The sequence below is a fragment of the Macaca thibetana genome, chromosome 12, assembly GCF_024542745.1.
Source record: "Macaca thibetana thibetana isolate TM-01 chromosome 12, ASM2454274v1, whole genome shotgun sequence".
Lineage (NCBI taxonomy): Eukaryota > Metazoa > Chordata > Mammalia > Primates > Cercopithecidae > Macaca > Macaca thibetana.
This window is the reverse complement of record NC_065589.1, coordinates 10,364,735-10,388,683: the sequence shown is the minus strand read 5'-3', so window position 1 is coordinate 10,388,683 and position 23,949 is coordinate 10,364,735. Positions and strand designations below refer to the sequence as shown.

The following is a 23,949-nucleotide window of genomic DNA, read 5'->3' as shown; positions in this document are numbered from 1 at the left end:
CCGAAGCTCTGGCTGCCCTGGGAGTGAGAAGAGCTAAAGCCCTCCTCACAGCATCTCCAGAATCCATTTGCAGTACATGCCTTAAACCTTTGCAGTGTGACTCTGCCTCTGTCCTATATTTTCCTAAAACAGCCTTCCTAAATACCACCAACCAGCAAATGCTCAATGCCAGGAGCTTGTCTTTGTTTTCTCCTCCTTGATATCCAAGTGGCATTGGACATACACTTGTGGTTTAGAGAGAGTCTAGGGCTGGACTGCTTGGGTTCAGTTCCCAGTTTTGCCAGTCTCTAGCAGTGTAACCTTGGGCAAATTCCTTAATTTCTCTATGCCTTAGCTTCCTCAGCTGAAGAAGAGGATAGTATAATTCCTACCTCATCACGTTGTTATGAGAATTAAATAGTTGCCATATGGAGAGTGTGAACAATGCCTGTCTAATAGCAATGGCTCTCTGAGTGTCCCGTGTTGCCTTTGAGTCCCCTTTCTTAAAGCTCTTTTCTCCTGCTTTTCCTAACGGGGGACATTCCTGGGTTTTGTCCTGTCTCTCTCAGCTCTCTTGTTTTTCTACTGTTTTCATTCCCTGGCTTCTCGTCTCTCCTTAACATGAAGGAGGTGTTAGGCCAAGCAGCCCCGCCTCTCCCGACCGCCCTTTCTTCCATAGATCCTTCCACCTCCAGACGGGCCAGGCCCACATCCGAATGCCTGCCAGATCCCCTCGCCTACATCTCTCCCTGAACCTCAGACCCAGGAGTCCCCAAAATGTTTTAATGCCCTTTTTAAAAAAGTAATACATATTTGTTATACAAAATACAGAGAAGTAAAAATAATAATAAAGTGCACCTCAGTAGTAATCCCACCGTTCAGCTGGCACCACCACTAAACTTGGATATATCTCCTTCAAGCCCAGGGGTTCTCAGCCTGGGCCAGCTTTCCCCCAGAAGATATTTGGCCATGTCTGGAGACATTTTTGATTATCAACTTGGTGTAGGGAGAGGTGCTCCTGACATCCAATGGATAGAGGCCAGGGATACTGCTGAACATTTTATAATACACAGTTCAGCCCCCTGCCCTACAAGGAATTAGTCAGCCCAACAGTGCCGAGATTGAGAAGCCTGTTCTAGACTTCTGTCTCAACATATGTGCCCCAAATGGAACAGTCAGAATGGGTTTTCTCTTTCTAGCCCCATCCTGCTTCTCCACCTGTGTTCCCTCTTTCTGTCAGTGGCCCTGCCTTCCCCTTCTCCCTCACCCCACATCCGAGCTGTTCCCAAGTCCGCAGAGTCCCTGTCTGCCACATTATTGGCAGCTCTCTCCTCTACTCCCCTCAGTGTCGACATCCTCTTTCTGTCAGTGGCCCCGCCTTCCCCTTCTCCCTCACCCCACATCTGAGCTGTTCCCAAGCCTGCAGAGTCCCTGTCTGCCACATTGTTGGCAGCTCTCTCCTCTATTCCCCTCAGTGTCAACATTGATGCCCACTCACCGAAACTAATGAAAAAGCCTCCAGCATGCCTTATCTGTGCCACTGGTGTCCTTGGGGACCGTTCATAGGCATCCATTGCCCATTGGATTAATTCCACGCCGGGTGGAGACTAAGCTCCCTGAGGGCAGCAGTTTCCATGCTGATTCATCTGGGTACCTAGCCCGAACCTGCCACCATTCCAAGCACACAGTCAGTGCTCAGTAAATCTTTGTTGAATGTGTATGGATGAATGGTTGAAGGAAGAAAAACCTGAAAAAATTGGTCCTCACAATTCCCTCACAATATGTCCATCTTTGCAGATCCTTGATGAATGGTTTGGCCGGACCATCATCTGCTCCTGTACCAAACTTAGCTACGAGCATGCACAGAGCATGATTGAAAGCCCAACTGAGAAAATCCCTGCGAAAGAGCTGCCCCCCATTTCCCCAGAGCATAGCAGCGAGGAGGTACACCAGGCCGTCTTGAATCTCCACCAAATTGCCAAGCAATTACGCCAGCAGCGCTTTGCGGATGGCGCACTTCGTTTGGATCAGGTCAGTACATGTTTTTTTAGTGCAGCCAACAGATTTGACTCGTGCCTGAACCCAGCATGGATGAGGGCAGCTTGGCAGGCTTAGACTCTTCCTTCCTTCTCCTTGCCCAGTCACCACACTAAAATCTTGTTCTCTGAGGCCGGCAGGAACTAACTTCCATTCACTCTCCAAATACAGGATATTATGCAGAATATTCTGTATTTTGTATGATTCCACAGGTACACGAGGCCTAATGACATGAGCCAAGGCAAAGAGTGGGTCTGTGTGGGTGGCTCTGACCAAAACCCCCAGCTGGTCTTCCCTGGTAAGGCTGTGTCCAGTCTGTGATCCTCACCTCAGGTCTCTACTCAAATCTGTTCTTTAATGGAGGCAAGAATAGGAGGCATGGAAATTTAGGAGGCAGCTGACCAGTATCTGATACGAAGGCTTGGAAAAAAAGTATTTCTTCTTATACCTCATCTCCCAAAAGAGTTATTTGTTAACAAATTCCAGATTAATATCTGAAGAAGCAGAGAACTGAGGAGACTGTAGAACAGCGGTCCCGTTGTTTTGGGCACCAGGAACCGGTTTCGTGGAAGACAGTTTTTCCATAGACCGGGGTGGGGGATGGTTTCAGGATGAAACGTCCACTTCAGATCATCAGGCATTAGATTCTCATAAGGAGTGTGCAGCCTAGATCCCTTGCATGCACAGTTCACAGTCGAGTTTGAGCTCCTATGAGAATCTAATGCCGCCACTGATCTGACAGGAGGCGGAGCTCAGGTGGTCATACTCACCCACCGCTCACCTCTTGCTGTGCGGCCCAGTTCCTAACAGGTCGTGGACCAGTATGGCCTGTGGCCTGGCAGTTGGGGACCCCTGCTGTAGAACATTGGCTACTGAAGAACACATTGGCCTGGATTGTTATTGATAACTCTGAAATCTCACAGCCATGCTGGCAGCCCTCTGGGACTTAGGCAGCTGTCACTTAAACCTGCTTGAATTTCCATGTCTGAGAGTCAGTAACTATTAGGACCCAGGATTTCTTTCTTCATTGTTTGTCAGTATATTACAGAGCAGAGACTGTGTTTTGTATTATGGACTTTTTTTCTCCTTCATTTATATTTCTTACCCAAACTCTCCTTCCTTGCTTGTTGTGTGTGCTCTGGGAAGTTTCCATGTGTCTGAAATGAGGTGGGTAGGAATGTGGAATTGTTCACCAGACTGCCTAATGCAGACTTCTTTCCCTAAGCCTGTCAGCTGGGAGAAATCTGAAAGGCCTTGTAAAGCCCTCTGATTGAAGTTCTGATTTTATCCTACCTTTTGCAATAGCCTTGCACAAATGCTTCTTAGCAGGCATTGCAAAGAGGTTCTCCCCTGGGCCTAGGAAGAAGTGGCTGCCCTCGGGACCAGTGGATGACCTGTCCTGCCTGTGCGTGGCAGAGTCAGGGTAGCCTCTGGAGTTCTCCTGCTCCTCCTTCCCCAACCTGGGCTCAGGCAGCCTGAGCAGCCCTGTCTATGTGAGAATACTGACAGGGAGACAGGAGGCAGAGCGGACGCTGAAGAAGACAGCAGACATGTTGGAAGAGAAACTAAAGGCATAGGGGATTACAGAAAACCTACTTTCCTTCCTTTAAGAAATCGTTCATGGGAGTGTAAACACATTCCAGTTCTCATTTACAGGTGGCTGGCTGATTGTCAAGTCCAAGGACACTTTACAGTTCTTGCTTCTTAGACTTCTGACCTACACCAGGCCCTTTGAAACCCACCTCCTGGTTCTCTGTTTCTCTTTGTACATCTCCAGTAATGTCCTGCTGGCCCCCTTTGCAAGATGCCTCTTGTGCTTACCACTTTAGGGTTGGCATTCATTCCCTGGGATCTACCCCCGCTTTATTCTTTCTCCATCCATACTCCCACCCTGAGTGACCTCTTGTGAATCTAACTACTAACTGGATGCTAACGAGCCAAAATCTGTCTCTCTATCCATGACCTCCCTCCCCCAGCTCTAGTCCGTCCCCACAATATCTCAGCCAGTCTCCTTCCCTCTGTAAAACACAGTGATCAGTGATGCAGCAGGTGGCACCGGCTGTCTAGTACTGCCTTCTCCCTTGGCCTCTACCAGGGGAGTGGTATGTGTATTCTCAAACCTGGCTAGGCCAGTTGTAGTGTTGTAATTATGCAGTTTAACTAAATATCAGGGAAACTGATCAAATACTAACATAAAAAAGAAGCTGTTGTTTTTATAAAAAACTAAGTTAAATGTTTTGGAAAGACCTGGATAAGGATAAGTCTTTAAAAATTCAGTTGTAAAACAGGGGATAATTATAAAATCCAGTAAGCATTCTGTATTCAGATTGCTTCATAAATGTCTAAATTCTCATTATTTTTAAAGAAACCAAATGATAGGCCGGGCGCGGTGGCTCAAGCCTGTAATCCCAGCACTTTGGGAGGCCAAGACAGGCGGATCACGAGGTCAGGAGATCAAGACCATCCTGGCTAACACGGTGAAACCCCGTCTCTACTAAAATATACAAAAAACTAGCCGGGCGAGGTGGCGGGCGCCTGTGGTCCCAGCTACTCGGGAAGCTGAGGCAGGAGAATGGCGTAAACCCGGGAGGCGGAGCTTGCAGTGAGCTGAGATCCGGCCACTGCACTCCAGCCTGGGTGAGAGAGCGAGACTCCGTCTCAAAAAAAAAAAAAGAAACCAAATGATAAAGTATGAACAGTGAATTGCAAGTGTAGTTTATTCAGAAAAGACTAGTAGAAATCTGGTTAGCATTCCCTTTTTGAAAGCCTTACATTTTAAAAAAATTAATGAATGCATATACATCTATATAAATTAAAACATCTGGTGATGGGTTTGTCGCCTCTGTTTGATTCCCTTCTTTTTCTAACTTCTAGAATAACCAGCCAATGGCTACTGAAGCACATCACAGGAAAGTTTCTGTCGTAACGTTTTAGAGACCTCACCCCACCAGTTTGTTGCAAAGTTCAGTTGAATTAAATGTATGAAATACTCTAAAAACTGTAGAAGACCGTCAGGTGATCCCAGCTCATATGAAGATGGGGTATAATTGTCAAAATAGAAGAATGATCTCAGATTATTGTTAAAGATCTGTTGGCATGTCTCAGAATCAGAGTTTTATTGCTGAAAATGGCTTTGGATATCTGTCTCATTGGCCCTCTCAATTTATCAGTTAGAGAGCTGAAGCTCCTAAAGGTTAAGTGAGTTGCTTATATGCAAGAAATCCAAATCACCCTGTGTTCCCTTTGCCTTCATTTACACCACGCTGACTTGAGAGAGAAAAACATTTTCCTTTTAAGTGGAAAGAAAATCCTCCAAAGTCCTAATTAGGTTCCAGTTAATTAAGGTTTGAAAATAAGGGCTTTGCACCCTTGGAGTTGATTCCTTGGTTCCCCCGAAAACAAGGTGATGGACCCCAGCTTTGGAAGGAGGAGCACATCAATCTCCCACAGCAAAGGACTCTGGTGAGGTCATTTATAAATCAGCTAAATGGCCCTATTCAGAAGTCACTGCATTTGTTCTCCTGCCCCTACTGCCTGCCTTGCCCTCACAAAAATCCATTTTTCCTTGGTGCTTTTTTGAGTAGCCTACTGTTCAGAATTGTTCTCTGATGCTTTGTTTGCCTCAGACCACTATGTCCGTGCTTTTGGTGGCAGTCCTTTAAAAAAAAAAAAATCCATTTAAACTAGCCTCAAGTAGAGATGAGTCTGTGCGAGGGGGTACGATTTATTTACACATCATGCCCTTAGGTTCAGAATAAATGTGTAAACCACAAGTTTCACCTTTCCAAGAAGTCAGTTTACCATGATGACCTTCAGAATGAATGGGAGCTGAGTATACGGCACTAGTATGGTGATTGTTTGTTGAGTTAGGGACCTACTAGTTCCAAAGTCATAGCCTCAGAACTGTCAAGCATCTTGACCACTGTGTATTTGCAGTTGGCAGCTTAGACCGGAGCTGCTTAGCCCATGTCTGAGATAGTAAGCCTCAGCCCTCAGGGCCACCTAGTCTGGCTCCAGTTCCGTGAGGGCCACCTACTAGCAGTCTTGTCTACCCTAGTGTGCTGTCATATATTAGCGTATGTATATACTAGTTCATATCCTAGAGCTGTGATGGGAAACAGATAGGGAAGCACTGCCTTCTGGGTAGGATTACCTGCTCCAAATGTCTCCCTTACCTACAGTTCAACCTAGTTCTAAAGAGGTTCTAGGTACATGAAATGACTCATTTGTTTCACTGCTTGGAAAGCAAATGCAGATGCCACATGCATTCTTGTGCTTTTTGGTTGGATGGGTTGAGTAATACCCCTTCCAGGTGTTTTTTTCTGTCTCTGTGTTTTCTGCTGCTAAATTAATTCTTGGACTTAACATAGATGTTTGTTTTATTTTGTTTATTTATAACATATGTCTCTCGTTTCTGAAAAGGGAGCTCCCATAACAGGGGCCCAGACTTTTTTATGTTGGCAGTAAAAGGAATCATAATGGTTTATAATCATATCCAAATCTTGAGCTTTGGGAGAGGGGGAACTGTTGGAAGTTTGCTGTCTGCCTGGGTCTTGCTCAGTGATTCAGGCCAAACTAACAGACTTTGCAGGTGGGGGTCACAGAGTCCCCTGGCACTTCTGTTTATTGGGACACAAAGCCTGTTCTCAGGCACCTTCCCACTTAGGCCTGACTATAATGTGAAGACAAGGCCTCAGGCTTCTCAGCCATGGCATTCAGAAAAGATACCAAGGGAGGGTGGCAGGGGCCAGAAGAATCCCATTATGAAAGTGTCTTGGGAATATTGATTGATTTTAGGAAGCTACACCTACTGCCTGCTGGGGCTCTCTCTCTAGCCTCTTCCTCATCAGTCAGGTGGCAGGACCCAGAAGCCACTCTGTTTGAGGGCTTCCATGTAAAATAAGCATGAGGTTTGCAGGAAGCTGTGCTCCATCATGGATCCTCTGACAGGTGATTAGGGGATGTGAGCAGTTCCTTCTGGGTCACTAACTTTGGGAATTCAGAGGAAGTTGAAGTAGTGGTGGAGAAAACCTGATGTTACCATCTTCCTAGGCAAATTAAACTCCAGGAGCTTCACAACTGCATCTTATATGAATCCTACTTGGCACAATTTTGAAACCCAAACTGCAGGACGTTTCTTTGAGTGGACTTCATTATAAAGATAGCTTTGTTAATGGAAATTATTTTTAAATACCCTGGGACCCAAGCTTCAGTAGAATGCTGTTATGTATGACCTTGACCTGGCCCAGCCTTTAAGGCAGGGATTGGCAGATATTTTCTGTAAAGGACCAGATAGTAAATAGTTTAGGCTTTGTGGGCCATGCAGTCTCTGTCTCTGCTACTCAACTCTGCTGTTGTAATGTGAAAACACCAGTGTTGCTTTAAATGGATAAATGTGGCTGTGTTGTAACAAAACTTTAAGAACACCGAGATTTGAATTTTGGATAGTTTTCACACATCACAAAATATTGTTCTTCCTTTGATTATTTTTCAGCCGTTTAAAAATGCATAAACCAGGCCGGGTGCGGTGACTCATGCCTGTAATTCCAGCACTTTGGGAGGCCGAGGTGGGTGGATCACGAGGTCAGGAGATGGAAACCATCCTGGCTAACACAGTGAAACCCCGTCTCTACTAAAAATACAAAAAATTAGCCAGGCGTGATGGTGGGTGCCTGTAGTCCCTGTTACTCGGGAGACTGAGGCAGGAGAATGGCGTGAACCGGGAGGCGGAGCTTGCAGTGAGCCGAGATCGCGCCACTGCACTCCACCCTGGGCGACAGAGCGAGACTCCGTCTCAAAAAAAAAAGCATAAACCAGTCTTAGCGCATGGGTCACACAAAAGCAGGTTTGGCCTGTGGTCCATACTTTGCTGACCTCTTCTTAAACAGCCAGCTAGCAATTCAGCCCTGCTATCCAATGAGCTTTTAGCAGCTCATAATCACTTCACAGTGATGGGTAATGGAGAGCAGTTGTGCTAAGTTAACTCTCAGGATGGCTTCATGCAATTAGGTAAATTATTCCTTTGATTAGTACCATGCCTATCCAGTCCAATTGGAGGCGGGGAGTAGAGGAATGAATCAGTTTAGCATCAGTTCCCTTATTCCATTTACAGGCAGGTCGCTTTAATTAGCCTGAAGCAAAAGGAGCAGGGGTTCTCATTTCCCACTTCTGCAAGCTCAGCAGCTCTTCACAGTCAGGTCTCCATCCCACCCAAGCACACTTTCAGGGATGCTGGCTCTGCCTCTTGTAGGTGTGCTGAAGGTGGGGACTGCTCATGGCAAAATGGAGCTCTAAGGAAACTGTATAGCATTTCTCCCCCACACTGCCCCCATTGCCAAATGTAGCAGTATGTTTTGTTGAATCTGTTTCTGTTCCTTCTCTCCAATACAGTCTCTTTCAAGAAATGAGCATTCCAGCTCTGCTGTTTAATTTGTACAGTATATTTGATCCAAGGTAAGAAGGATGGGTACATTTATCCTGTCTGGCTCTTCCTTGGTCTTATTATTTATGTTGTCACCTAAACACACAAGGAAGCTATTGATCATAGGGTTGAGTATATTTGTAGAATCATTCTGTTTTCTTAGTCGTAGAGCTTTTCTATAAATAATATAGGAAAATAATGAGAGAGCCAGCAGGCCACACAGAAAATGTAAAGTGATGTTACAGAACTCTGCCGAGAGTACAGTGAGCTCTCTTGGAGAGGACCAGCTCAGTCTCAGGGGTTCAGGGAAGATTTTCCAGCAGAGGTAATGGGGCACTAGGCCTTCTAAAAGACTTGAGGGTCTAGCCAGGCTGCAAAGGCAAGCAAACTGCTGGTGCAAGCATTGGAGGGATGAGAAATAGCAGATTGTTCCAGGGTGTGTGGTGTAGAGTGCAGAGAGAGAGAGGAGCTAGAGGAGACACAGGCTAGGCCTTGGAGCCTGTAGGAATGAGCCAGGGCAGCTATGGAATGATTTTAAATATGTAAGTGACATGACCAGAACTGGGTTTTAGAAAGAGCATCCTGAAAATGAATAGAATAGAGGAAGTTTATAATCCAAGAGAGAAATGATGAGGGCCTGACTTGAGGTAGGGACTGTGGGGTGAGAGAAAATGATAGACCCAAGAGAGGAAGGAAAATCGATAAGCCTGTGGCAAACTGACTCTCTTGATTAGATGGGGAAGGGAGAGGCAGGATCAAAGGCCTAGGGATCAGGGAATCAGGTTTCCAGTTTAGGCACGTGGTAGTACTGTGTACCACCAGGGAACAGCAGCAGGGTGGAGGTCGAGAAGAGAGAGAATCATTTCTATAACTAGGCCTCTCTGATCCCCAATTCTTTCTTTGGGAAGGAAGCTTTATCATAAAAGTAATATGTTCTCGTGTTAGAAATTTTAGAAAATACAAGAATATAAAGAAGAAATCATAATCACCTATAGTTCCATCACCCAGAAATAACCATGGTTAATATTTTGATATAATTCCTTGTGCATTTGCTCCTTACTGCTTCATAGCAGGAGGGAAGGGTGGCTAGCATAACATATGTATAGTTTTTATTTATATTCTGCTCTTTAATATTATGTAATGAGTTTTTCCTATGTCATTAAAAAATCTTCTAAAACATTATAATGCCTACATAATATTCTGTCATATGAATATACTCTTAAAACATTCAGCTACTCCCCAATTTTGAATATTTTGATTAGATTCTGATTTTTTTGGTACTACAAGTAATAGTACCATGGCCATCTGTGTTCATAAATCTTTGACCTGATCTCTGATTATTTTCTTAGGACAGTCTTAGAACTGGGATGACAGCGTCAAGGATATGGATATATTTAAGAAACCTGAAACATATTGGCACATTCCCTTCCCGAGAGGTTTTACCAATTTTATACTCTTTCAGTAGCATTGAATCAGGGTATCTTACATGGAAACATCTGTCAGGAGTTCTCTGCCTGCATGGAGCGCTCTCTCTCGGTCTCGCGCTCTCTCTCGGTCTCGCGCTCTCTCTCGCTCTCGTGCTCTCTCTCGCTCTCGCGCTCTCTGTCTCTCTCTCTCTCTGTCTCTCTCTCTCAGGTGTCTAGGTCTCTGAGATATCCCAGTGGTTGTGGTTCCTTCATCTTTCATATTTTGTTTATTTTCATGAGCTGTTCTCTACGAAGAGCTCAGTGTGTCACAGACACTTCTCATTGTGTTACTTATTTTAAAAAGTACTTACAAGGGTCCTAAAATTTAAAACAACCGAAAGAGGTGGTTGAAAGTATCTTGCTAAACTCTTGATAATGTTGAGACTGGGGAATGACCCCTGCCCCAAACGAAGGTCCTTTCCTCTCATTGGAATCCTTAAAGAAACCCATTGTGTTTGAAATGGTGCTGAGAACTGTTGTTGCATTCTCAGATCCTCAGAGAACATTTGTAACTTCGCTAGTCTTTTCTCTTACCTCCTGTGTGTATTACCTCTCGGGCATTGTTTGAGTTGATCTGACGTGAATAATTATAAGGAAATCCAATTGAAAACAGAATCGCTCTATATAATCTATGCTCCCCTAAGAATTGCTACACTTCTCTTGAGAGCAGTAACAAACATTACAGGAAGGCTTCTGCCAGAAGTTCAAGGCTTCCATTTAAACATTGATGGCTTATTACTTCAACCGTGGAGATAGTTCTAGAATCAGCGAGGCTTGAAGAATATTAGCTTCGTACGTTTTCCCAGTTACCAGTTTTATAATAATAATATTAGCAAATTTTTCACTTAAATTTATTTATCTCATTTATAAAGTAAATCCACAGCCAAGAATGTGTGTTCTCGTAGCTGTTCAGCACCCAGGCTATCTAGGACAGCCTCCGTGGAAGAGAGTGGGAGGAGGAAGCAGCGAAGGGTGGAACAAGCTGCATCCCTGAGCTTCAGGGAGAACCTGGGAGCGTGAATTTCAGCCATCGCGGGTATTGGAATCTCCCCTTTGAGAAAGGGGAAGAGACAGAGATTGATTTAGTTAATACACTTTATGGAATCAAGGAAAACAATCCATGGTTATGTATCCCAAGGCATGAACAATAGACAAACTTGAAAACTTGACCTAATTATATATAAGCAACACTAATTACAACCACTTACGTGTGCTGGCCACTATTTCTGGCTTGTTCACGAATGCATAAAAACTAATATGTGTCTTTAAGTGTCAGATTAATTCTGTTGAGTGGCTCGTTATTATAACCCTGACCTCTTCATGTGCTCCCTCTCCCTGTAGGCAAGTCACCTGGTCATTTACTCATAATTTTCAAAAATTAGAAGGAATACAGGTTGCATTATTCTGGAAGTTGTTAAAAAAAAAACAGACTCAGAGGTGATATCCGACCAGCACAGGAGGGATGCTTCCTGTGTGTTACAAATACTGCTCGCAGTTCTGTGAAGGAGCCTTAGGCAGCAGAAGACAACTTTCTACCCTCAAGCTGCTTCAGCAATTTGTGAAGAACTGTATGTACCTTAAAAAACACCAATAAGATAAAAGCAAGGGCACAGTCTCTTGAAACAGGGCTGACAGAATTGCAAACCTTATGGTTATTCCGTGGGATGGAATTAGGGAAAGAAGGCCAGTTTGGAGGGTGAAGCCATGAGCCACACTGTGATGAAAGGGAAAAGGAGCTGAAAGGTATGGAGTACCCACGCTGTGAGAGGTAAGGGATTTATCCCCTCACTTCTCTCTCCTCTGAGTTCTGAATCCACTGAGAAATAGTCACACCTATCAGACTGAGATTATTCCATCTTTTACTGATGATATGGGTTTGAAGGCAGTCTAACAGAACAGCCCAGAAGTAGTTAATGTAAAAAGAAACTGGAGTGATTAGTGAGAGGAGAAAGTAGCCAGAGACAGAGAGAACCATGCCCTCTATCAGACTGGGACTGGGGATGGCCCTTGTGTGACCTTCACTGCTAGGTGCCCTTCCAGTGCAGGGTCTACTGGTGAGGACCAGTGGCTAATGCTTCTGTTCTTGGTCAGAACAGCCAGTGCAGATGCTCAGAACTCTGAAAGCAAAATTGACTCCCACCCCACTTCTAGAAGCATTTCACTTGCCTTCTGGTTCTTTCTGCTTGCCTATATTCAGGCTCATTTCTTATAGATAAGGAAAGTCCTACCCCCACCCTACTCTTCCACCTTCACCCTGTGACCTTCTCGGTTCACCTTTTGAAGCTGAAGATTGAAACTCCAAATCCTGCTGCAGAGAAGTTCGCATTTGTTTTTTCCTAGGCAGGGCCAGCCCATCCACCCCTCCTTCCTAGGGTTCCCGTGATACTTCTTTATACCTGTTACCTGTCTTTGCCACACTGTCATATCATCTTGCCATTTTCCATTTGCTTCCCTGTCTCCTTTTCTAAGATTGTGAGTTTCTTAAGAGTAAAGACAACATCTTGTCCACTTTTGTATCGCCAGCCCCTGCCCAGTGCTCATTTTTAACCAGGCATTTCAAGGTCTTCAGACGTCACTATACATACTGATCTTTTTAAAAGATGATGGTAGCTGTGTTCAGGAGAGTGGCTTGTAGCTCTAGAAGAGAGGCATGTTTATATAAGAGGATTAGATACATATTATGAGCCAGGGTGGTTCTCCTTCCTTGTGAATGAAAGGGCCGGGTGTTTGATTTTTTGCCGGGGCATCCAGGGTTTAGAACAAGGTATAATGAGGACTTTCTCAAGGTGGAGTTGCCTGAACAGGTGTGAGGAACCAGGAAGCTTTGGCACCCCCAGGGCCTGGCAGTGCTTCTAAGGCATCCTCAGCACTTCGGTGCTCACTTCTCAGACCAACTGTGTCCCCTTCAGGGGAGCATGGTGGAAGGGGCACTCCAGGGGAAGGGAAAGAGACCCCAATGTGCCACCCTGGGAAGGGAGATGCTGGCCTGCTGGCATGGAAAGGTAGAGAGGCACCGAACTTCCAGAAGTTACTCTAGGGTCAGGTACCATAGCTGCTACTCCCTCTCCTCATGATGGGGATGAAAGCGATTTGTGTATCAAGGTGGCTGTGCAGTCTAATGCTCATTCTGCGAAATTCTGACCAGAGCCTATTTTTGCTTTTAATGGAGATAATTCCCATAAGACAGAGGTTCTCTGTTAGCTGCTGCTGGGCTAAGAAAGGAAGATAACTTATATCCTAGTTGAAGTTGAAAGTGTGCCCAGATGACTTAGACCTAAGTGCCTGGCATGTCCAGGGGACATGAGGTGAGACACAGAGTTCCTGCACTGACCAGGTGATAGATAAGAAACTTCCAGGGGTGAGCAGAGCCCCAGCCAGCACCCCTTGTTCCTCTCAGAGATGTGAACCTTTCAAGTTAGGGACCTTGACAAATGGAACAGAATTTGGCTCCTCTGGGACCCTAGCTTTTGGGTCATTATACTCATAATTAGGCAGCATTTGGACTCTCTTCTTTCTGTTCACGGGACACACTGCACGTCCTTGCCCTGCCTCCATGTCACACTCCACGTCACTCAAATGTGAGCCAAACAGCTACATCAGAGACGTGGAATTCTTTGACGTTAGTAAAACCTGCATTAGGGAAGGGGAACCCTTGCAGCTGACCCTTAGATTTCAACCATGACTGCTTCTTGGGACAGGCCCAGTTTATTTCAGTTTTCATTGTTCAGTGAACTGGGGCTCTGCTGCTAAAGCTGGAATCCTTTTGTTCTGTTTGCTGTCTGTCCTAAACTCTGCTGCCAGACATGCTGCTTTCACCTTGCCACTCAAGAGCCTGCAGTCTTATTAAGTAAATATCATGGATCAGTAAGATTTCAAAAAATATTTTGAAGACAAGATATAATAAGATTGTTGCCTTTTTATTTTACCAAGCAAGGACATTTTCTTTAAAAAGCCAGTTACCATCTATCTTCATTATTTTATAAATGAAAACATTTTAGCATCAAAACAAAGACGATATAATTTCACAATATAGAGCAGTCTTTTACGTTGACTTGGTTGGGCTTGGTGGAAACCTATTTAATTGTCTCATCTTTTTCTCATTTTGTTTGATCTCAAACCAGCCAGTGAGAATGACTGGATTTCTACATCAGATCTAAGTGCCCCTGCCTTTGGGGGCCTCTGTCAGGTACCCTGGTGTCCCCACTTCCCACTAAACCCTATCCTTCCTCCTCCCTCCTGCCTTGCCTCTGTAGAGTCTGGGCCTCCATTTATATAGACTTCTTCTTCCTCCAATATCTCTGGCCCCATTCCCCATCTATCCCCTAGGTGCCTGGTGCGGAACACCATCAGCTCTCACTCATTTTGTTTTGCAGTTTTCTTTCTTTACTCCTTTTTATTTTCCTCCCTGCCTGCATTCTTGACTGTAACTGTTGAGAAGGCAGGTGTCTTACTGTTGCTTCTTTCAGATTTGTAAATCTAGCATGGTGCTGGACACAGAAGAGGTATGCAGGCCTTTAGTGGGGCATCACTAGGCTAGCTCAGAGCTGTTTACAGTGATCTGGATGTCACCTCTGAGGTCCATGGGTGCCCAGGGACACTGTGCCCATTGTATTGTCTACAAGGTGAAAATGTGGTACTGCTCTTCCTCAAGAAACTCCCACATTTTTGAAAGAATGGTAATATTGTAGCATGGTTTGTTTTGCTTTATAATACTTCTTGATTGCCTTGTTAAGTGACATGGCAGACATTTTTAAACTAAAGACAATTTAAGAGCTTTAAATTATTTTATAACTTTAAAATATTCCTTTTGATTTACCTTTTTAATTGCCCACTTTTTTTAGTATCTACCAGGTACAAGGTACTCTGCTAGGTATCGGGGATATAGACAAGGTTAGAACATGGTCACAGCCCTCAGAGTAGCTTACTGTCTCCTGGAGGACGTAGAGGCAGATGGGACAGGGGTGCACAGGAAGAGCCGGACAGCAGGCTGCACCTGCGCCGGGCGTGCACGTGACTGCTTTCGTGTAACACCAGCTGTGGTTTGAAGGGGCCACTTTCAAAGTCGATTAGAAATGTGGGAACTCTGTTTAAAAGTTTTCTCCTAGCCACTTGCTCTTATACTAGAAATGTTGAAAACAAATTATAGAAATTATTTAATTGCTCCTTGAATTGTGACCTCCTTGGGTAAAAGAAATCTGCCAGAGTGGAAGGAGATGAGGGCAACACCCAGGGAGGGGATCCCAACAGGTTTCTTACCTGCTTGTCAGCATGAGGCTGGTAGCTTCCTAAGTAAGATGTGCTCATGAATAACAGAGTCTACTGGTTCGAAGCACATTTGAACAGAGAGCTGTGACTGAGCTCTGAGAATGCTGGCAGTTTGGCAGTTTGAAACTAATTTGCTACTATCAGTTTCAACCTGTAAATTACAGGGAGCTCTCCCCTTTCATTCTTCTGCCTGCTACCTGCCAACCAGGCTCTCAGACTTACCCACCTCACTGGTGGCTGTGCCAGAGCACAGCTGAGCTCACCTCGAGGGGAGCAGAGCTCCTGTCTTTCCTGGACCCTCCTGGCTGCCTAGTTTCCTGGCTGGGATTCCTGACCCCTGGTTGCCAAGACTACCTTGTTGGTCCCTGGGGAGTTCTGTCCTGTTTGCCCAGAGGCCTTGCTCAGACTTGTTCCTTTTTGGTACATATTTCCTCTCCAGACTGCCCCAGGCCCCAACTCTCAGCTCTCCTGTTGCTTCCAGCTTCCAGTCAATGACTGTTTATTTAAGCATCTCCTGTGCAACAAGAGAATGTAGTGATCAAGAGCATGGACCCTGGATCAGACTGCTTAGGTTCTGATCCTGACTCCCTCACTTAGCTGTGTGGCTATAACTCTTCCGTGCCTCAGTTTTATTGTCAGTGAAATGGAGAGTATAACGGTACCTGCGTTACGGGAATATTAGGTTAGATGAGTTGTACCCGTAAAACACTTGGAACAGTGCCTGACACGTAGCAAGCACCCAACAGGGATTAGCTGTGTGGCCAGATGCTGAGAAGGGGCCCATTTCTATCTTCACAGAAGAACTACTTTAACACAGAGGTGAACATAGAAGGACTACAGTCAATGGTGGTGGCCATCAGCAGCCTTGGCATGGAGACTTCGCCTCCTTTATGTACCTTCCAGTCGATTTGGGGGGGCGGGGGAGGATTTGAAATGTAAATGCAAGGCAGGGTGAGCCTCATTGACCCCTGCAGGGAAGCAGAACAGTCTGGTTTGGCTAGGTCCCTGAAGGGAGCTCCATGGTGAGGGATCAGCCTAGGCATGGTGGTACTGAGTTCCTTAATGAGGGTAAGATTTGGGAGCAAGGAAGGCAAGGGGATGCAGTTTTGTACATCACACCGCAAGTCACACAAATGTGAGCTGCGAAATATTTCATCCTGTATTGATAACTAGACCACAGTGTGCATCACACCTGCTAACCTTGCAGCTAGAATGTTTCCAGTTTTTGCTGTTATAAATAACACTGCAATTAATAATCTTATGCATAAAATTCAGAAATCACTTTGGATTATTTCCTTAGGAGTACATTCTTAAAATTACTAGGTTGAAGGAAATTAACCTTTTTTTTTCTGTGCTACTTTTCTCTTTCTTACTTTTATTATTTTATTATAAAAGTAATACATATTTATTTTATAAAAATTTAGAAATTGACCAAAAGTAGCCATTGGTCACCTGTCACTGAGTAATAACATTTTTCTATATATCCTAAGGCATGTACATTTTTAGAGCTTTTGACTTTGAGATTACAGTCACACATTGCTTAATGACAGGGACACGTTCAGAGAAATATGTCGTTAAGTGATTTTGTCATTGTGCAGCATCATAGAGTGTACTTAGACTAACCTAGATGGGATAGCCTATGACCCATCTAGGCTTTGTGGTTTACACAGTTGCTCCTAGTCTACAGACCTGTACAGCATGTGCCTGTGCTGAATACTACAGGCAGTTGGAGCACAATGCTGTGTATTTGTATACCTAAACATAGAAAAATACAATAAAAATATGATATTCTTATCTTATGGGACCACTGGCAGATATGGGGCCCATCGTTGGCCAAAACTTTGTTAATTCTGCACATGACTGAATTTTACAGAAAGTTGAGACTAATTTAGGTTTTCCTCAGCAGGAAACAATAGTGCATTGTTACTGCTTCTCACCAAATTGAGAGTTTGTGGGTTTTGTTTAATCTTTGTTAGTATGATAGATTGGAAATTGTATTTTATTATTGTTTTGACTTGCATTTGTTTTCCTGCTTGTGGGCTCAATCAACTCTTCAATCCTGTTTTTGCCATTTCTGTGAAAGGGCACATTTTACTATTTTATATGCTATCACTAGAATCTTATAATACCTTAAGCACTAGACCTACCAGCCACATTTAGCTAAAATCACTTTTTTTCCCTACTAAGGTATACTTACATACAGTAAAATCCACCCTTTTTAGTGTACAGTTCTGCAAGCTACACATATAGTCGTGTAATCGCCACCACAATCAAGATATAGAACAGTTCCATCACCCCAGAAAATTCCCATGTGCCCCTCTGTAGTCAGTTCTTCTTCCCTAGCCTCAGCCCCTGGCAACCAACAACCTGTTTTGTCTCTTTCTAGTTTTGGCTTTCCAGAATGTCATACAAATGGAATCATTCCGTTGATAGCATTTTAAGTCTGGCCTCTTTCATGTAGCATGAAAGTGCCTTTGAGGGTCGTCCATGTTGTGTGTATCGGTGGTCATTCCCTTTTGTTACAGAGTAGTATTCTGTTGTATAGATATACAACACTTTATCCACTTACCAGTTGAAGAATATTTGGCTTGTTTCCAGTTTTTTACAATATGAATAATGCTATATTTGCCTACAGGCTTTTGTATGACCATTTTTTCCCATTTCACTTGGGTAGACGTTTGCAGTAAGATTTCTGGGTCATATGGTAAGTGTATATTTAACTTCATAAAGAACTGCCAGTTTTCCAAAGTGACTGTACCACTTTGCATTCTCACCAGCAAGGTATGAGAATTCTATTTCTTTTTTTTTGAGACGGAGTTTCACTCTTGTTGTTGCCCAGGCTGGAGTGCAATGGTGCAATCTTGGCTCACTGCAACTTCCGCCTCCTGGTTTCAAGTGATTCTCCTGCCTCAGCCTCCCAAGTAGCTGGGATTATAGGCATGCGCCACCATGCCCAGCTTATTTTTTTATTTAATAAAGACGAAGTTTCACCATGTTGGTCAGGCTGGTCTCAAACTCCTGACATCAGGTGATCTACCCGCCTCGGCCTCCAAAAGTGCTGGGATTACAGGCGTGAGCCTCCATGCCCGGCCAAGAATTCTATTTCTTATGTGCTTGCCAGCACTTGGTATTGTTAGTTTTTTATTTGTTTTGTTTTTCGGGTATGCTAATAGGTGCACAGTGATATTTCATTGTGGTTGTAATTTGAATTTCCCTAATGACAAATTCTGTTGAGCATCTTTTCATATGTATACTTGCTGTCTGCGTATCTTCTTTGGTGAAGTGTCTGTTCATATCTTTTGCCCAGTTTTAACTGGATTGTTTGGCTTATTACTGAGTTTGGAGAATTGGTTTTGTTTTTTGTTTGTTTGTTTTTTGAGACAGAGTCTTGCACTCTCGCCCAGACTGGAGTTCAGTGGTGCAATCTCAGCTCACTGCATCCTCCACCTCCTGGGTTCAAGCGATTCTCCTGCCTCAGTCTCCCGAGTAGCTGGGATTACAGGCACCCACCACCACACCTGGCTAATTTTTTTATATTTTTAGTAGAGAGGGGGTTTCACTATGTTGGCCAGGCTTGTCTCAAACTCCTGACCTCGTGATTTGTCCTCCTTGGCCTCCCAAAGTGCTGGGATTACAGGCATGAGCCACCACGCCCGGCCTGGAGAGGTTTTTTTGTTTTGTTTTGTTTTGTTTTGTTTGTTTTTAAATATTTTAGATACAAATCCTCAACCAGGTTTGTGATTTGCAAATACTTTCTCCCAGTCTTTGGCTTGTCATTTCATTTCTTCTCTCTCCATTCTCTCTGGCTTGTCTTCTCCTCTCTTTTGAAAAGCAGAAGTTTTTCATTGTTATGAAGTCCAATTTATCAATTTATTTTATGGATTGTGCTTTTGGTGTCGTATCTAAGAAACCTTTGACTAATCCAAGGTCAGAAAGATTTTCATCTGTTTTCTTCTGAAGGTTTTTAGGATTTACATTTTAGTTTCTCACTTTTTAAAAATATATTTCCCAGGCCTAGAAGTTTCTTTTGGAAAACAGTTGCACCTGAGAAGATTTGGGATGGAGTTGGTCCTAGGAGCCTTGCCAGGCATGGTGCTCTCTGTGAGCCATCTGAAAAGGAGGTGTGTGCCTTAGAAGTTGCCACAGGGGTGACTTTTAGACAGATACCAGGCTTCTCTGGCTTAAGATTTGGCATCAAACTGAAGATTGTATCATTTGAAAAGAGGGTATGGGATGATGAGAGAAGAACCTCCAAACTTTCTAGATAAATCCTTCTAACTGTTGCACAAAGTCGAAACGATGAATGGTGCCAAATACAGGACTTTGCCGATTACATGCGAATACCCATGTCAGTGACTCACCCAATCATGCTTTAATCTCATAACTGAGAGGCTTTTAAAAATTATAGTCAACAAGGCAGCTTGCTAGTTATGACTGCCGTTGGAAAGGAGTTTTCCTCAGAACAGCTGGAGTGTAATGTGGTGAGAAGAAAGCCTGGTGTAGGTGAGAGGCCAAGGATTGCCTGCCTGGGAAGGATGTGCAGCTAATGTTTGATAGAAATCTGTGAGATGACCAACCTCAGCCAAGCTAAGTAGAGGCCCTCCATACACTGCAGCCAAAGTGCTCAGAAAACAACATTGATAATCAGCACTGTGTCACTCATGGCAAGACAGATAAAACACAGCTCTGTCTTCAAGAAATGCATGGTCCACTGTGTGATCCATGCTAGGTTGTAGAAGCTGGCAGAAGATTCCAGTTCCAATAAGGCAAGGCAGTTGAGAGCAGCCTGGAAATGGCTTCTCTAAGAATGTCCCAGGCAGAGCATTGCCATGGGTTGGTTTGTTCTGGGTTGTACGGGCCATTGGGTGGCTGTGTCAGAGGAAGGGTCGCAGTGGTAGTGGGAACTGTTGGGGATGTAACCAGGGATGTTCTGGAGGAACTTGTTTGCTCTGCCTTGAAATATGAGTGTTTTAGGCCATGTGCGATGGCTTATGCCTGTAATCCCAGCACTTTGGGAGGCTGAGGTGGGCGAATCACAAGGTCGGGAGATCGAGACCATCCTGGCTAACACGGTGAAACCCCGTCTCTACTAAAAATACAAAAAATTAGCTGGGCATGGTGGCGGGCATCTGTGGTCCCAGCTACTTGGGAGGCTGAGGCAGGAGAATGGTGTGAACCTGGGAGGTGGAGCTTGCAGTGAGCCAAGATCACGCCACTCCACTCCAGCCTGGATGACAGAGTGAGACTCCGTCTCAAAAAAAAAAAAGAAAAGAAAAAGCAATATGAGTGTTTTCTCGAATTCAACTTGGTGCTGTTGAAACATTTTACATACAGGGGTTGTGGGATGGCACCTCTTTTTGAGAAAGATCTCCTTGGCAGCTCTGTAGAGAATGAGTTGGAAGGGGTCAAGGTATATACATCAAGGAAGCCAGTTAGATGGCTGTGGCTGTGTGCAGGTGAGGCCACATAGCTGACAGGAAGGAACAGATGAGAGAAGTGGAATCAGAACCACAAAAGGGAGGGGGGACACCTGGATACACCCAGGTTTCTGACAGCCAGGAAGATGTGCCACCCAGGAGCATCATCAGCACCACCCAGGGGAGGAAGAGAAGGCATCGGATGGAGACCCTCCAAGCTTGAGGTGCATGAGCTGCCAGGTTAAAGACACTTGCCAGGTGGCTGCACTGGAATTCTGTTCCTCCTCTCCTACCTTGTCACAGGCTGCTGCCTCTGAGTTAAGGCGACATGGGAAGCATCAGGATTGCTCATACCTCCCAAAGTACAGCAGGAATGACTAAAAGCAATATGAAATCTAGTTGGCGAGACCATGGTGAGCCACACAGGCCCTTAGGAGCAGCGCGTGGCACCCATGAAAACCTCCATCCCCTGACGGTGAGCCCAGAGGCTACTGTGGAGCAGGACGAAACCAGCCATCCTTCCTTCTTGCTCGCACCCTCCCTCATCACCTCCTACTCTCTGTCTTTCCAGCTGAGCCCTTCTCAGTTATTTAAAAAAAAAAAAGTGAATTCACTCCCAGTCCTTTTGAAACCCAACATGTCAGTGATAGATGAGGGCGTATTCTATAACTTCAAAGGAGAAAAGTTGAGTGAGTGAATGTGGGCCAGAGGAGTTGAAAAGTCCAAGGGAACAGGAGACCCATGGGGTGACCCCACCATCAGGAGGAGTGCCCTCCATCCCACCCCTGCTGGTGCCATGCAAAGGCACAGACAATGCCACTTTCAATAAATCATGAAGGATTCTGAATGCCTGGTTTTGTCCCATTTTCAATGGGCCTTGGGCATATTGCTTAGATATAGCCAGCCATTTGTGCGTGGTTCCCAGCTACTCAAAGGCTCAAAGTCGAGTGCTCTTTCCACTATATAATGGAGTCTTCGCATATGTGATTTTGGGGGAGATGTTTTCAGATTTCCATAGCTAGTCATAGTAAAGATGACCTCGTGGGCAGTTCAGGCCATTGTCCCCTTCTCACATCCAGCCTTTGAGTGAGGCTGTGCTTTCAGGAGTATCCATGCAGCACCTAATTCAATCACACATCTGACCCCTGCCTCTCTTTGGCACTGGCCCCTTCTCTGTGCTCAGTGTGCTGCTGGGGGCCTCTGCACAAACCCGGCTGTTCTGGAGGCATCCTGTGCTAAGCAGAGAGCACTTGGCCATTTTCCCCACTTTCTGAATTCAGGGCCCCCTGGTGAATCTGGCATGGCGATGGCTGCCTGTTCTCATGAGGTTGCGCACATGAAGACGCCTGTTGGAAGCGCCTTTTAAGAATCCCCAGGTTGTTTCCATCCTGGAGTCTTGGAAAGAAAGAGGAAGAATAACCTGGGGTCATTTAAGGGCTGGCATGGTCATTTCCTTAATCATCTGTGACCATTGAGAGCCTTATTTTCTATAAAGAAGCACAGAGGCTTCTTTGGCTTTTCTTTAATAATAACAAACAGCTAGAATTTATTGAGAGCCTGCAGTTTGCCAAGTGCTTTCACACATTCAATCATTTAATCCTCAAGCCTTTTACCCTTTTTTAGAGATGAGGAAACTGAGATTTGAGCTTCAATACTTGTCAAAACTCACATAGCTAGAGGTGGCAGAACTAGGATAGAATCATTTCTCTTTTTATTTGAGACAGGGTCTCGCTCTGTTGCCCAGGCTGGAGTGCTATGGCATGAACATGGCTCACTGCAGTCCTCCTAGGCTCAAGTGATCCTCCCACCTCAGCCTCCTGAGTAACTGGGATTATAGGCATGTGTCACCATGCTCAGCTAAGTTTTTTGAGTTTGGTAGAGATGAAGTCTTACCATGTTGCCCAGGCTGGTCTCCAACTCCTGGCCTCAGGCAGTTCTTCTGCCTCTGCCTTCCAAAGTGTTGGAATTACAGGCATTGTGAACAACTGGGCCAGGACTAGGCCCAGTCTATTTCTTATTCTGCTTAATTTTTCATTTCTCTTGATGGATGTTGATGTTGTTGTTTTATATTCTTCTAAAAATCTAAAAAATGGATCAAGTCCTGACCTTAGGATGGTTTGAAGAGCTGTTTAAAATAGTGTGTGATTCCATGTGGGTAACATCCTCAAAATGACAGATTAATAGAGAAGGAGAACAGATAGGTAGTTGCCAGAAGCTAGGGATGGTGGGGACCAGAGGGTGGCCCAAGGGAGACCTATGTAGGGAGGGAACAGTCTGTATGTAGATTGCTGTAGCAGTTACACAAATGTACGTGTGTCACCAAAATGGCATAAAACTGGACACACATATTGTGCCAGTGTCAGTTTCCTGGGTTTGATATTGTACTATAATTATGTAAGATGGAACCTTGGGTGGAAATTGGAGATCGGCACGTGGAACCTTTCTGTACTATCTCTGCAATTTCCTGAATCTATAATTATCTCAGAATAAAAAGTGGGTTGTTTTTTTTTTTAATTCCTCTGTGTGCAGCACTAGCATTGCCCCCAGGAAATAGCCAGATCTCAGTTCAGGGGCTGGTTGCCATCAGAAAGCAAGTCACATCACACAGTCACAGGTGGCCTAGGAGCGGGGCACAAACTAGAAGAGGGTCCAGGTTTTATCGCCTGTCATATATATGTGAGCTGAGGCGCTCTCGTCTTATGGGAAAGCACTAAACTGAGAGTCAGGGCCCCCGGACTCAAGTATCAGGCCTGCAGGTGTGTGACCCAGAGTACGCTTCTCAACTTCTGTGAGCCTCCAGGCACTTCCCAGCTGCAAAGTAGGCATGGTAACTACATCCACCCTATGAGGCTGTTAAGAGAATCCAGCAGAATGTGTTGATGTGCTTAGTATCTTTGATACCACAATCAATGTTGTTATTTTATCTTTTCCCAATTGTACCCCCTACTTTGTAGTCAAACCAATCTCTTGTGTATTCATGGAACATTGAATATTCATTCTTATTTTTTCTGCTTTTGATCATTTATTCCTTCAACAATTATTATTGAGCACCTGTTTTGTTGAAAATTCTGGAAGGCACTAGGGATACATTGATGGACATAACTCATGTGGTCTTTGCCCAGGGAGAGCTAAAGGTTTTGTTTTTTCCCCATCACCTCCGGAATCTCTCCAGAGTGCATCGTTCAGATCCTTGCTGTCCTGCCAGACTCACCTCAGGTCTCATCTATGCCATGCAGGCCACTGTACCAGATCATTCTCTGAGCTCCCTCAGTGTTAGAGACAGTGCAGCTCAGTCATCTCTGCCGGCCTTTATCCTGAACCTCCCATGGGACCTGGCACAGAGCTGCGCACCACAGAGAGAATG

General features: G+C 44.8%; 1 protein-coding gene across 3 annotated transcripts in view; it reads left to right on the top strand.

Moving 5' to 3' along the window:
- DIS3L2 (DIS3 like 3'-5' exoribonuclease 2) overlaps positions 1 to 23,949 on the top strand; it is a 380,125-nt gene that overhangs the window by 303,684 nt on the left and 52,492 nt on the right. For all 3 annotated transcript variants that reach the window (XM_050751081.1, XM_050751079.1, XM_050751080.1), the window contains one exon: positions 1,777 to 2,010. In XM_050751081.1, coding sequence (XP_050607038.1) covers positions 1,777 to 2,010 — 234 coding nt within the window. The remainder of the gene's footprint in view (positions 1 to 1,776; positions 2,011 to 23,949) is intronic.